The sequence below is a fragment of the Castor canadensis genome, chromosome 17, assembly GCF_047511655.1.
Source record: "Castor canadensis chromosome 17, mCasCan1.hap1v2, whole genome shotgun sequence".
Lineage (NCBI taxonomy): Eukaryota > Metazoa > Chordata > Mammalia > Rodentia > Castoridae > Castor > Castor canadensis.
The window spans coordinates 20,286,597-20,301,704 of record NC_133402.1 but is presented as its reverse complement, the minus strand read 5'-3'; the positions used below and the strand labels follow the sequence as shown (position 1 = coordinate 20,301,704).

General features: G+C 43.8%; 1 protein-coding gene across 1 annotated transcript in view; it reads left to right on the top strand.

Moving 5' to 3' along the window:
• Slc5a11 (solute carrier family 5 member 11) overlaps nt 1-15,108 on the top strand; it is a 60,561-nt gene that overhangs the window by 24,081 nt on the left and 21,372 nt on the right. The window contains exons 7-10 of the mRNA XM_020159732.2: nt 3,535-3,639; nt 4,820-4,925; nt 7,150-7,230; nt 13,021-13,226. Of these exons, the coding sequence (XP_020015321.2) occupies nt 3,535-3,639; nt 4,820-4,925; nt 7,150-7,230; nt 13,021-13,226 (498 nt within the window). The remainder of the gene's footprint in view (nt 1-3,534; nt 3,640-4,819; nt 4,926-7,149; nt 7,231-13,020; nt 13,227-15,108) is intronic.

Genomic DNA, 15,108 nt, shown 5'->3' with positions numbered 1-15,108 from the left:
CCACTGAATTCATTTACTCATCAGCAAGGAAGCATGTATTGAGCTGTGTGCCCCGTATGAGCCAGGCATCATTCTACCAACTGCTCCTCGCACTCCCTGGGCCCTCTCCATTCCTGGGCCCTTACATTGCTCGCCCCTCTTGGTGGAAAGTTTCCTTTTTTCTTTCTTGGTTTGGCTAACTCTTACACATCCTTCAGACTCAGGTCCAGTCTATGACGCCCTTTGTGACCTCCCCATTAAAGTGACTGCTTCTTCACTGCATTGGCCACAATTGCTTTTTGTGCCATTGTTTGCTTGTAGGATTAAGAAACGGATCTGCCTCTCCCATTAGAACATGCATGTCTCTCCTGCTGACCAGTGGTTCTCAACCTTGGCACGAGGGACATTTGGGGCTGGATAATTCCTTGTTGGCAGGCAGGTTCTGTGCATTATAGGATGCTTACCAACATCCCTGGTCTCTACCATTAGCTGCCAGTACACTCCCAAATTATGACACCTAAAATGTCTCCAGACATTGTCAAATGCTCCCTAGAGGATGAAATTCTTCTCTGGTTAAGAATCATTGCGCTAGACTGTGTGTCTATCTTGGGAGGCTGGAGACCATCTCTCTTTTCTCCTAGCATCTAAAATAGTGACTGACACTTACAAGTGCTCAGTAAATATCTGTTGAAATGAATCCATACCAGGATCTGACCTGGATTCAGAAGGACATGAAATGAGGAATGAGCTGGTACCTAAAGGATGTACCATTTGGAGATCAGAAGTTTTGGTCAAGTCTCAAAGCAGAAGTTCTAAGAGTCAGTGACTGAGAGAACTACACTGATGGAGATATGGGGTGTCAGAGGGGACCCAGGTCTCAGAGATGACAAGGCTCAGGTTCTGGTTGAAGAAATGGATTACAGAAGTGGAGAAGAAAAACTGTTGTTGGGGGTTGGCTGAGTGGCTCAAGTGGTAGAGCTCCTGCCTAGCAAGCATGAGGCCCTGAGTTCAAACCCCAGTACCATGAAAAAAAACAAAACTGTCACTGGGATTGGGACTGAGCAAACTAAGATACTCTCCATGGTGTCCATGGGTAAGTTCTCAGCACCATTGTTCTAGATTGGGGGGAGGTATCTGGAAAGACAGGAAAACCACAAGAAGTAGGGATCCTCGCTCAACACTGGGAGCACTATGGGGCAGAAGTGGCTATAACCAGATGGCATTGATCTCAGAGAAAGGGCAAAGGGTTTACCTAAGCACAGATAGGTGGCATGTGATCTGGGGAAAGGATACAGATGCCAAGCGGTGGGAGTGTGCGACGGAGCACACCCTCAGCCGGGGCTCCAGGGGCATGTGATCATATCCTAGGACAGCTGTCATTTTCTCTTGAGCTGCATTCAGCCAGCTCCAAGCAGAGGGTGGTCCTTCCTCACCAAGCAGGGCAACTGAAGCCAGGAGTGGTTTGAGGACTGTAGGTGGGGAGATAGTGGCCCAGGGTCTCTGAATCATTGGATCATTTCCTGAGCAGGCTCTATGTGGGAATCAGGGGCATAAGTGAGACTGGAAGGCTTTTGTGTTCTATACTAATTGAGCGCTCCCTCTCTCTTTCTCTCTCTCTCTCTCCCCCCTCCCCACCTCCTTCTCCACTTCCCCCTTCTCCTCTTCCTCCTCTCCTCTCACTCTTCCTGTCCCTCTCCCCCTTCTCCCATTTTCTACCCATCTTTTCCCTCTCCTCCTCTCTCTCAGGCTTGCTTACTGGCAAAAGTTGCCTTTTCAGTTACTTTACAACCACAGCCTGGGCTCTGCCTTCCGGGTGCAGGAACTTCACAAGCTCTCCCCAGAAACCTGCTTTCAGGACACCAATGCAGCTAGTTTTCTGAGGGCTTTTATGCCTCCTTCCTTTCTTAACTCACTAGAAACTTCCTGCAGGATCTGCTGAGCTCTCTAGATTGAACCCAAAGTCCATTGATAATGAAGGCTATCAGCCAGAGAGGGGGGCTCTGAAACAAAGCCCCAGCCACATATCAGATAGGGAGTTGCCTGGGCTGTGTTTCTTTATCTGAGTGGACCCATCCTCCCACCGCGCTCTGAGTAGTTCTCATGTGAAGCTCTTGCTTCACCAAAAGCAAGTCCTGAGTTCTATCAAGACGATGGCGCCTCCTCTCCATGAGGTTTCACCAGCTGTGTCAGAGTTCAGTGCAGGGTTGTGTTTGCCTGGTAGAGATCAGAAAGCTGGGCAGGACATTCACAAGAGTCAGGATCCCAAGACACCCTTTTGAGGAGAGGAAGTGGAGAAAGAACCTTTTCATCCTTCCCATTTAAAAATGTCATTTAAAAAAAATGTCATTTCCCATTTAAATTTATTCCTGAAGTTCTTTCGTGTGTGTGTGTGTGGTGGGTACTGGGGTTTGGATTCAGGACTTCCTACTGGGCAAGCACTCTCCCACTTGAGCTACACCTCCAGCCCTTTTGCCCTGGTTATTTTGGAAATATTGTCTTACTTTTTTCCCAGGCCAGCCCTATTTTAGGCTTCCCACCATAGCTGGGATGATAGGTGCATGCCACCAGGCCCAACCTTTTTCTGTTGAGATGGGGTCTTGCAGACTTTTTGCCCAGGGGCTAGCCTGGAACCTTGATCCCCCTGATCTCAGCCTCCCAAGTAGTTAGGATGATGGGTGTGAGCTATCTGTGCCTGACTTATTTTATTTCTAATTGGCATACATTGCACGTGTTTATGGGTTAGGGTGTGACATACATTGTGTAATGTTTTCATCAGGGGACTCAATGGCAAAGTCTCATATTGCAGGTGATGTGTTCTTATCACTTCAACAACTCTCTTCCTTTCTTCTTTTTTCCTTCCTCCCTCCCTCCCTCCCTTTCTTTCTTCTTCCTCCTCCTTTTCTTCTTCTTCTTCTTCTTGTTCTTCTTCTTTCTTCCTCTTCCTCTTCCTGTCTCTCTCTCTCTTGTTTTTAAGAAAGAATGACTTGGCTCTGGGCCCAATAAGGGCTCTGAACTGCCAAAAGAGAATAGAAAATAGATGAATTGTTCTATTATTCCTCTATTTATTTTTGAGGGTTCCCCTGAATTTGGAATGGAGTTTCCACTTACAGTAGTGATTTAGTTTCCTTTCCAGGAGCTGGGATATAGCTCAGTGATGGAGCACTTCCTTAGCACACAAGAGGCCCTGGGTTCAACTCCCAAAACTTCAAAAAAAAATTAAGTTTCCTATTTAGATAATTTTCCTTAAACAAAAAGGTGATTTGGCTTAAAGAAAAACATTAACTAAAAAAAATATGCCTACAGCAAAACTGGGATAGAGGTACACGCATGCTTCATGTACAGAAACATAAGGGTTGAACTCTCACTCCTGCATAGAACCCCAGTCCTTCCACATCCCATCCCTTGGCCTCCCTTTTTTTCTTACTTTTTTCCAAGTCACCCATTGAAAACCTAAGAAGACCCTTTGTGCTTCTGAGTTTGGGAAGGAAGGAGGAGGGAGAAAGGGGCTAAACGCACCAAGTCCACTGGGTGACGCCAGGTCCGCTCTGCCTCCAGGTCACCACGATGCCGGAGTACTTAAAGAGGCGCTTTGGGGGCAGCAGGATCTCCATCACCCTGGCTGTGCTCTATCTGTTCATCTACATCTTCACGAAAATCTCGGTAAGGCAGGGGACACAGCCTGGCCCCACTCTTGCAGCATGGTGAGAAGCTAAGCCACAGTCCATTTCTGGAGGCCTCCTCCCAGGTGGATTCAGAGAGGTTAGGGGAAGACGGAGGGGTGGGAAAGAAGTTGAACAGAAGGGCAGGCAGAGGAAGAATCCCCTCCCCTCCTCCTATCAAAGCTTCTTTGGCAACAACCCAGTGTGGTTAGGACACTGAATGGAGCACCAAGAGTCCTGATAACCTTTGGATAGGACTGTGATCTTTCTCCTGGGATCAGGCAGTGATCAGCTCTTATTCAGGTCTTATTCTGACCTTTGAAGGGGCAGATTTCCAGGAAAGTGGCAAAGACCAGATACACTGCACCCTGCAGGCATGTGCTTCTCAGGGGCCTGGCTGGTTTCCCTGTGAGGGGGGTGAGAGGAGAGCAGAAGGAATTCCATTCAATCCAGACATCAGTGACTGACCCTCTACCAGCCCCAGACTCAGAGGACAGACACCAGGGCCCCTCTGTGGAATGTTCACATGGGTCTGGCAGGAGTCTACAGATGTGAGGAAGACTTACAGGAAGTTATGTCTCAGGAGTTAACCAGTCAGAGAAAGGGGGATGGGCATTCCAGATGGCTGGACTCACACAAGTGAAAGCTGGGAGGCACAGGTGGAACACAACATGTTGTGGAAACAGTGAGTATTTCTGAGACTTGGAGGACTGGGGATACAGAACTGAGTAAAGGAAATGAGACTGACAGACCAGCAAGTCATAAAGAGTCTGTTAAGCAATGCTAACTTACTTATTTAGCCTATAAAGGATAAGGCCCCAAGATCAAGATCTCTTGGGAGCCATGGTGGATGAGTCAAGGCTTCAAGGGGAGGAGAAGGGTGATGTGATCCTTGTGGTATCATGAAGATGGCTATGTAGAGGGAGGGTGGAGAGTAGAAAGACCTAGAGCAGAAGCAAGAAGACATGGAGGAGGTTGTTGTCTTACCCCAAGCAGGGGTTTCAACCTAGTTGCCCACAGGGCTCTAGGTTGACACCTCTGATCTGGGATGACATGGATGAGAAGAAGACAATGCATGGCTCTTCTGCCATCTGGGCTAGAGCCTGACCCTGGAGAAACTGCTGCAAATATCCCTTCACTCATTCATTCATTGCCCACCCATCAATTCCATGTCTCCACAGGTGGACATGTATGCGGGCGCCATCTTTATTCAACAGTCTTTGCACCTGGATCTGTACTTATCTGTAGCAGGGCTGTTGGCCATCACAGCTCTATACACTGTGGCAGGTATGACTGGACAGGGAGTGATAGGGGACAGGTGGTGGGCAGGGACTTCAGGCCATCCCATCTTCTCCTGACTCCAATCTTGATGTGCCAGTGTGCTAAGACCATCTGTTTGTTAAACCTCATTCCACACCCCAGGTAACAAGACTTCTCTTAGCCATCATTCAAAGGAAGATAAAAGAAAGAATTTTTTTTAATGCACCACAACTGTACAATGTTTTCCCTACTGGTGTATTCCAGAACTATTTGCTGAAGACCTACTAAGTGCTGAGCATGTGTGTTCACACTCACTAAATGAGACTGGAGAGTAAACTAATTGCAATTCTGGAACCTGAGACTGGGCAGCTTTAGACGGTGTCCTGGAAAAGTGTCCAGCACATAGTAGGGCCTTGACAAGTAACTAGCTTTCAACATTCACCCTCTCATCTGCTCCAACTTCATCCTTCTCTGCTTCCTCTTGGTATAACATAATTTGCTCTGCAAATGTACATGCTATGTATACACACATACACATGTGTGTACCTACTGTGTGCCAGACATTATGCTAGAAAATGGACATAGAAGTAAATAAGACAGACAAAAATTGCTACCTCAGAAGAACCAGTAGTTCTGAAGAAACAGACAATGGATAAGGAAACCAACAAATAATGTCAGTGCTATGAAGGGTAACTAAGCAGGTGAGGAGGTAGGGAGAAATAGCTTTTTAAAATAAAGAATATTCAATAATATTCAGAAATATCAAAGGTGATATTTCAAGTAAATTTACATGATATGCATGATAAATGCAGGGGAAGAGAATTCCAGGCAGAGGGAAGAGCCACTGCCAAGTTCTGCAGAATGAGAGAGTGTTTTGTATGTCTGTGAAATAGCAAGGGGTTCACATGGCTAAAGCCCAGTGAGCAAATAGTTGTGCACACTTAACTCCAGGGGGCGCCACTCACACAAACCAGAGCAGGAATGATGCCCCTTGCATTGTGCTGTGCAGCAGCCTTCCTAGTAAGAGAAAGCTTGGAGAAAAGGGAGGAGGCCAGAACTTTGAAGGAAATAAAAAGGCTCTGGAGTTTGTTCCAACTGCCATAAACACCACTGGAGACTCTTAAACTGAAAAGCGACACAAGCTGACACAGGCCTCTAAGATGGAAAGATCTTGGTTGAGTTCTCAGAACTCGTAGCAGCCATGTGCCTGGGACACGGAGAGGAAGAGAGCAAGTACAAGTCCATCTGCCTTTGTATTCCTTGTTTTGGGGTCTGTCTCCCCATGAAACTGGTGACCTCATGGGGTCAGCTGTGGTCTCTGTACCTCTACCATGCAGAACTTGGCAGGGCATTCATCAGGTATTTGGTGATGGTTGGATAAAATGCTCACCACAGTGCTCAGAAAATGATAAAGGCTCAACTAATGTTAGTGTCAAAATGAGGATGGGCTCAAGGAGTACAGAACTGTAGGTTTTCCCTACTGCAGGCTCACTCATGAGAAGACAGCTGAGCATTCGGGTTAGGACCAAAACCTGGTCTCCACCCACTTGCGACAGGACTCCATTCCTGCTGACAAGGAAAGAGCAATCAAGGACCACACCCGTATGTGTGTGGTTTTTGGATTTTTATTAATTGCACAGTGACCTGCCCTCTAGTAAACATGTTCCCATCAGGTAAGTGTCTCTCCCTTGAGGAAGGAAGGAGATACAGAGAAGAGACAGGAAAGATTGTTGAGTCATACGCTGATAGATTCACTACCATTATTACCATTGCAAGATTTTTTTCTAGGTGGTGAACAAGGTGGTTAGACTAGTAAGCTTTATTGATTGACTGATTGATTGAATTTTATTTATTTATTTTCATGTGCTGGGGATGGAACCAGGGCCTTGCCCGTGATAGGCAAGCGTTCCACCACTAACCGCAACCCCAAGCCCTAGGCTGGACTTATTAACGTATGCTGTTCTCAGGGCAAGACTGCAGCGCCCCCTGGAGGGCGAGGCATGGAGCTGCACGTGAGCACTTCATACCTTACTCATCAGAGGCAGAGAGCACCTTCCTCACCTTAACATGACAGGTGCAGAAAAGTCATGTTGCAAAACACCCATGCCTACAGGGAGGAGTTACTGTGGCCATCTTTGCAATAAGTCAACACTAAGAAATCTCCTGTCAGGTCTTGACCTTCCTGGTTCCCTCTGCAGCCCAAGTACCTCCTGTGTGAGTGAGGCTCTCACCTCAAGCCTTCTCCCCACAGGTGGCCTGGCTGCTGTGATCTACACGGATACTCTGCAGACTGGGGTAATGCTTGTAGGCGCACTTACCCTGACGGGCTACAGTAAGTGGGGATGCAGGGTCACTCGGGATGTAAGATGAAAACATTGAGTGCCAGCACCTCTCTTAAGCAAGCCCAGATGCCAAAAAACATCCTTCTTGGGAGTTCCTGGCAGGTGATTTGCTTGAGGCCTGGATATTTTAGCAAGAAGAGAACCTTGCTTATCATAGAAATTTATTGTTTTCTTGAGTAAAAATTACTATCACTGCGGAGAGTGAAATGGATAAATGATTGAATAAATAAATAAATAAATAAAATGGGATAAAGGGTCAACTCGATACCATGTACCTCCTGATGCAGTGCACTGAGCAGGATACATCAACTCTGTGCTGGTCTTACCAAAAAATAAAAGCACCTTAATCAGGACTAGACATCAGGCAAACCCAAGGTTAGGAACATTTCACAGGATACCTAACCAGTGTTCTTCCAAGGTGTCAAGGGCGTGAAACAATGTGAGGGACTGAGGAACTAGCCCACAGTGAAAGAAATTATGGAGGCAAATAACAAATGCAATGTGGAATTCTGGACTGGATCCTAGAAGAGAAACAGAAAGAACATCAGTGGTGAAATCTGAAGAGTCTGAAGTGTAGTTAAGGGTATTGTACCAGTTTTCTCACAGTCTGCTCAGGTGGCTATAAGAAAACATGATAGTTGGTGGCTTATCACCCACAAACATATATTCATCACAGTTTCTGGAGGCTGGGACATCTGGTGGATTCTGTGTTTGATGGGACTGCACCTTCCTGCTGTGTCCTCACATGTGGAAGGGGCTGCCTAGCTCTCCAAAGACTCTTGTACAAGGGCCCTAATTCCATGCGTGAGGGTTCCACCACCGCAATCTAGTCACATCTCCAAAGCTCCATCACTTTGGGGGTTAGGATTTCAACAAATGAATTTGTGCATGTGCTTGGGTGAGGGAGGGAAACACAAATATTCAGACTAAGAAAATGTTTATTTTTTGTTTGATAACTGTACTATGGTTATGTTAAGATAATAACATTGAGTGTAGAGTATAAGGGAAGTCTTTGTACTTCTTTTACAATTCTTCTGTGTCTAAACTATCTTGGAAAATCAAAAAGTAATATTTATAGAACATTTATTTTAACTAGTCAACAGAAATTGTCTGAATCTAAAAACCCCTTGTTTTTGTTTCTTGGGGTTTTTTGTGGGCCTGTGGTTTGAGTTCAGAGCTTCACACTTACAAAGCAGGTGCTCTACCACTTGAGCCACACTGCCGGTCCATTTTGCTTTGGTTATTTTGGAGATGTGGTTCTCATGAGCTATTTGTTTGGTCTGGCCTTCAATTGTGATCCTCCTGATCTCAGCCTCCCAAATAGCTAGGATTACAGATGTGAGCCCCTGATGCCCAACTAAAACTCCTTGATTTACTAACAAAAACTTTAAAGTGTGAGAGCTACTGTGCTAAATTTCCCATCAAATAGGAAAAGCTCAGACAACTTGAAGAAGAAATACCAAAGTCTAGACATTCTTATCAACTTTATCCTTTCTATACAGAATGTATTGTAAGTTTCTTTCTCAAAAGGGAATAGTGAAGAATCATAATAAAAAGGGGAGAATAGAACAAAATTCAAAGTATTGTTACTACAATACAAATAAATGAGATAAAAGTCCCTATGAAAAGACAAGGCTTTGGGATGGGGATGTAGCACAGTGGTTAAGTGTTTGCCTGGCATGCATGAGGCCCTGGGTCAATCCCCAGTATATATTTTAAAAAAAAAAAGCCTTGTTTAAGGCTTCTTTGAGCAATGATCAATCTATGAGGTGAGTATAGAACTATTCTGTTATTCTTGTACTTTGCTATGTATTGCTTATTTTCTCAACAAAGTAAGATTTCTGGTTTGGGGTAAGAAAATGTAACAATATATTTTGCAAGTGGCATATTTCAAAAAGCATAAAACAGAGGGAAAAGTCATTTTATATTTAGAATGGAAAGTTGACAATGGGGATAAAAACCTTTGTGTATTAAATAAAATTGCAGCAAGATACACAAAAGCAAATGTTAGAAACAAGTTGACAGAAATCTAAATAGTGCTAAAATACCTAAATGTATGACATACAGAAGAGAAATAAGAATTTAGAAGTTATAAATTCTGTAAATTACTCTGGTAATAGTAAATGTGCCACCACCCACCCATAGAGCCATTTACAAAAATCAACCATTGAAAAAATAATGTTTTTCAAAAATACCTATGCGAACATTTGTTCAGATTATATTCTCTTGTCCATGCAAAACAACAAAAAATTAAACTCATTAAGAAAAGTCTAAGTGTGTTTTTAATTTAATTACTTAGAAATTTAAAGCCATCGCCTCACTAGTGCTTGCAGAGCTGAGCACGGCGTTCATGTCTGTAGTCTCTGCTACTTGGGAGACTGAGGAGTGAGGATTGCTTGAGTCCAGAGTACAAGACTACCCTGGGCAACACAGCGAGACCCCATCTCCAAAAAGCAAATGAAACGTCAAAAACAAAAATACTACAATTAAGGATTAATCAGAAAAAATGATGAGAGCCTGGTGCAGTGGCTCATGCCTGTAATCCTAGCTACTCAAGAGGCAGAGATCAGAAAGATCATAGTTCGAAGCCAGCCCAGGTAAATAGTTTGCAAGACCCTATCTCAAAAAAAACCCATCACAAAATAGGACTGGTGGAATGGTTCAAGGTTCAAGCCCCATTACCACACACACACACACAAAAAGATGAGAACATTACCTTTTATACTTAATAGATGAAGTCAAATGGCATACTCCTGTAAAAACATTTATATCCATCATGTACAGGAAAGCCGAATTTATTGAATTAGATTTGGGAAAACTACAAAACAATATCTATTTCTTTGGAAAAAAAAAAAACAAACCCAGCAACAAATGAAATCAAGGACAGAGAGAAACAATACAGTATGATTAGGAATGATCAAATTAAATTCTAAGTCTCCACTATTCATGGCTTTATGGTAGTAAATATGAAAACTCACTTGAAATCCATGCCTTTTAAGAAAGTGTGAATTATTAAATTTAACTCAAGAGAAAGTAAGAAACCTTAACAGTTCAATTTCCAAAGACGAAATTAGATTTGTTTAAAACTAGAAGTCATCCCAGTAGAATCAAGAAAAGAATTGTATCTTATTATTTAATGCATGGAAAAAATAATATCTTATTATTTAACGCAATATAAAATAAAACCTTTAAGATATTCCTATTAAGAGGAAGGGAAGTTAAGAAAGAGTGAACTTGATCAAAGTGTGTTATATACATGTAAGTATTGCAGTGAAACTCCTTTGTACAGCTAATTTATGCTAACAAAAATTTTTTAAAGATACACCTATTAGTGTACCAGGCATGGTGGCTCACGCCTGTAATCCTAGTGACTTGGAAGGTAGCGATCAGGAGGATTGCCATGCAAGGCCAGGTTGAGCAAAAAGTTAGTGAGACCCAAATGCATCCAATGGCTAGTAGTGGTGGCGTGTGTCCGTCATCCCAGCTATGTGGAGAAGCACAAGTAGGAGGTTGAAATCCAGGCCTGCCTGGGCATTCAGCGAGATCCTATCTGAAAATACCTAAAGCAAAAGGGGCTTGGAGGTGTGGCTCAAGTGATAGAGTGCCTGCCAGCAAGCGTGAAGCCCTGAGTTCAACGTCTCAGTACTGGCAAAACACCAGAGATACCAACTAGGAAAAAAAAGAGATAAAATTATTATTTGCAGGTGACATGACTGGCCAGGAGTTTGAGAACCTGAAAAACTAACCTAAAAAAGAATTTAGTAAGTCAAGATTAATATTCAAAACTCACACACTTTCCATGGACTAGGGCATGGCTCAAGTGGTAGAGCACCTGCCCAGTAAGTGTGAAGCACTGAATTCAATCCCCAGTGCTTCCAGAAGAAAAAAAAAAATCTTTCACTTTCCTTTTTTGTCAAGGGGACTCTGAATTGGCCCCCTGATACTGCTGCTACTCAGCATCTCCTGCCTCACCTGGGAGCTCTGGTCCAAGGTGGCACCCCAGCCCTACAGGCCCACTGAGTCAGATCAGCCAGATCAGCCCTGGCCTGATTCCCAGGTCAATGCAGGAGGTCCTGCTCCACCAGCCTGGGACAACTCTGTCCTCAGCATTTCCATCTGCTGTCATCTACATGCTGGATGACATTCTGCTTTTTATATGGCTGGGTCCAGTGATTATCAAAGACACAGTCCCAACCCCACCATTAGCACAAAATAATTTTTCAAGGTGATTATGACTAACAATAATTTATTGTATGTTTCAAAACAGCTAGAAGAAAGGCTTTTGAATGTTTCCAACACAAAGAAATAATACATGTTTGCCATCACAGATATGCTAATTACCCTGGATCACTATACAGTAGATGTATATCAAAATACTGCACTGTACCCCATAAATATGTAGAATTATTATGTGTCAATTAGAAAGAATAAAAATAATTTTCAGTGAAGTAAAGCTTGACCAAAACTTACCACCACAATAACCACATTTTATTTATGGTGTTGTTTTTGTTCTTGGTTTTTTTCTCAGTAGCCACTGTTTACCACAATCTTTGCAAAGATGAGCTGGGTTGTTTGTCATTCCTACCCAAGTGGTGACACCAATCCTCTCTCTTCCATATTAAAAAAGATGAAAGCCTTCCAGAATATAATTCATTCAAGCAACCTTGAATCTTTGCAATAAATGCAAAGAAACTAGTTTTCTTGGTTTTTTTTAGAATAGCTCACTTCGGTGCCACAAGCTATACTAAGCATTTTGGAGGCGTTATCTCATTGGGTCTTTGTCGCAGCCCCATGGGATTGGTGCTGCGCTGTCCTCACTCATGAGAGAGGGACAGTGACTTACTCAAATTAGTTGGCCCACTCTTTGATACTATGAATTGGGAACAGCTGAGAAGGTCAGAGGCAGGGTTTTAAAACCCGGGTCCATCAAGAAGAATTAACCTAGAAGGTAACACACATGCACAGGAAACCAATGTGAGTCAACTCCCTGTATAGCTATCCTTATCTCAACCAGCAAAAACCCTTGGTCCTTCCTATTATTGCTTATATTCTCTCTACAACAAAATTAGAAATAAGGGCAAAATAGTTTCTGCCGGGTAGCGAGGAGGTGGCGGGGAGAGACAGGGGGCGGGGTGGGTGGTAAGGGAGGGGGTGGGAGCAGGGGGAAGAAATGACTCAAGCATTGTAGGCACATATGAATAATAAAAAAAATAAAAATTTTAAAAAAATAAATAAAAAAATAAACCCAGGTCCACAGACCCAAACCAGGGTACCTGTGACCTTGGATGGGAAAAACATATCCCAACTTTCATATGTCTATCTACCACTTTCCAGTTAGGCCACACACCACACTAATATTAGTAGTATCTGTGATTTTAATACCAACAGACATCCTAAGTGATTTTTTTGTATTAGAGCTGGTTTATTTGAATACTACCTTTATGCTTATGGCTACTTAACAAAATCAATAGGAACTGCTTTGCTATTTAATGCAACAAATAAGTTACTGTGTCACATTTTTATATTTGATGAGTGCCTTCAATATACTTATATTTTGTTTTTATAATCCTTTGTATTTTGTTTATACATTTAAAATATTATTCTGAGAAGTAAACTACAAAAAGCATATAAAAAAGAAAAGAGGTTAAGAATCCTTACTGGGTCAATGGTCGCTAGAGGCTCAGCTCCAATCACGACTTCACCCATCTCCATCTGTCCCCTCTGTCACTTGCTGCAGGCCCATCTGAGTGCCTGGCAAACTGGGGCTTCCTCTGTTTTAGGCTTTGCAGCGGTTGGCGGGATGGAAGGCCTGAAGGAAAAGTACTTCCTTGCTCTGGCCAGCAACCGAAGTGAGAACAGCAGCTGTGGGCTGCCCCGGGAAGACGCCTTCCACATCTTCCGAGATGCAGTGACATCTGATCTCCCATGGCCCGGGATCCTGTTTGGAATGTCCATCCCGTCTCTCTGGTACTGGTGCACAGATCAGGTACAGGGCAACTGGGTGGAGTGAGGCCCCCAGGGCATCTCTTTCCTTGGGGTGGCTGATGTCAGTGGGCCTTCCTCCCTTACTTCCTTTCCTCTGCTCTGTATGCTATTTTGCTTCTTGCTTGTGTGTGCTGGGGGTTTGAACTCAGGGCTTTGCGCTTGAGCCACACCCCCAGCCCTTTTTTTGCTGTGGTTATTTTGGAGACAGGGTCTCATTTTTTGCCCAGGCTGGCCTGGACTGTGATCCTCTTATACTTCCTGCCATTGCTGGGATGACAGGCATGCATCACTACTCCCAGTTTTTTTTTCTGTTGAGATGGGGTCTTGCAAACTACTTGTCTGGGCTGGCCTGGAATAGTGATCCTCCCAATCTCAGTCTCCCTCGTAACTAGGATTACAGGTGTGAGCCACAGCACCTGCCTGGCTTGCTTCTTTGCTCTTGGTAAATGCTAATAGCAAATCTGACTCTACTGGTCTTTGCAAAGGAGGAAACCCAGTCCATTCTGCTTGATGCCTGGGAGGACCAGTGAGCAAAAGAACTTACAAACTTAATCACAGGCTAAGACATATTGCATGTTGTCGTTTGTTCAGTGAATACCCACTGGGTATCCTTTGTGTACCAGGTACTCCTCTGGGCACTTAGTGGCCAGGAAAAAACAAATTGGGCCAAGTTTCCCCTCCCCCCCACCTACAGAGTGGTAAAGAGGGTGTGATTAAGAAGTGACCTGTGAGCAAAGAACTTGTGAATGTTTTTTCCTTTTCTTTTTGTGCTACTGTGGTTTGAACTCAGTCCTTCACCTTGAGCTACTCCACCCGCCCTTTTTTGTGTTGGGTATTTTTGAGATAGGGTCTCATGAACTATTTGCCTGGGGCTGGCTTTGAACTGCAAGCCTCCTGAGTAGCTAGGATTACAGGCATGAGCCTCTGGTACCTGGCTTTTCTTTCTTTCTTTCTTTCTTTCCTTCTTTCTTTTTGTTTTAATTATCATTTTATTGTTGTGCTGGGACTACATTGTGACATTTACAAAAGTTCTTACAATATATCACAGTTGAGTTCACTCCCTCCATCATTCTCCTTTATTCCTCCTCCCCTACTTGTGGATATTTTTTACCTTATATTTATTTATTTTTAACTGACAGATAATAGCACATCTTTATAGGGTACAATGTTATATTTTTGTATATGTATACTGTAGTGATGATCAACTCAAAATAACTTGGGCTGTCCATGCCTTCAAGCGCTCATCATTTCTTGTGATGAGACCTTTCATATATATATATATGCTGGCATGTGGTTAACCCTAGTGACCTTCTGTGTACGAGCACACCAGAACTCACCCCTTCCCTCTACCTGTGGTTTGGACCCATTCACCAGTCTCTCCCTCCCGCCTGCACTCCCCACCCTCTGGAAGCCACTGTTCTACCCTCTGCTTCTGTGAGCTCAGCTGCCTTAGATTCCATTTACAAAGTTACGAGATTCTTGTCCCTTGGTGCCTGGCTTACTTCACTTTGCATTATGATCTGCTGCGAGTGACAGGATTCATTCTTTTTTATTGCTGAGTAGCATTCTGCTGTGTACACGTACCACATTTTCTTTGTCCAGTCATCTGGACACTTAAATTGCTTCTGTGTCTCAGCCACCGTGAATAAGTCTACAGTGAACACGGGAGAGCAGGGGCCTCATTGACATAGCGATTATACACTCCATGGTGACATGGCTGGATCTTATAGTAGTCCTATTTTTATTATTTGAGGAACCTCTCTTCTGTCTTTCTTTGAAGAGGAAGAGAGTTTGGGGCAGAAGGAAAGGCCAGAGCAAAGGCCTTAAGGCAGCTATGTAACTGGTGTGAAGAAAGAAATGAGGGCGGGGGGCTGAAGACCAAC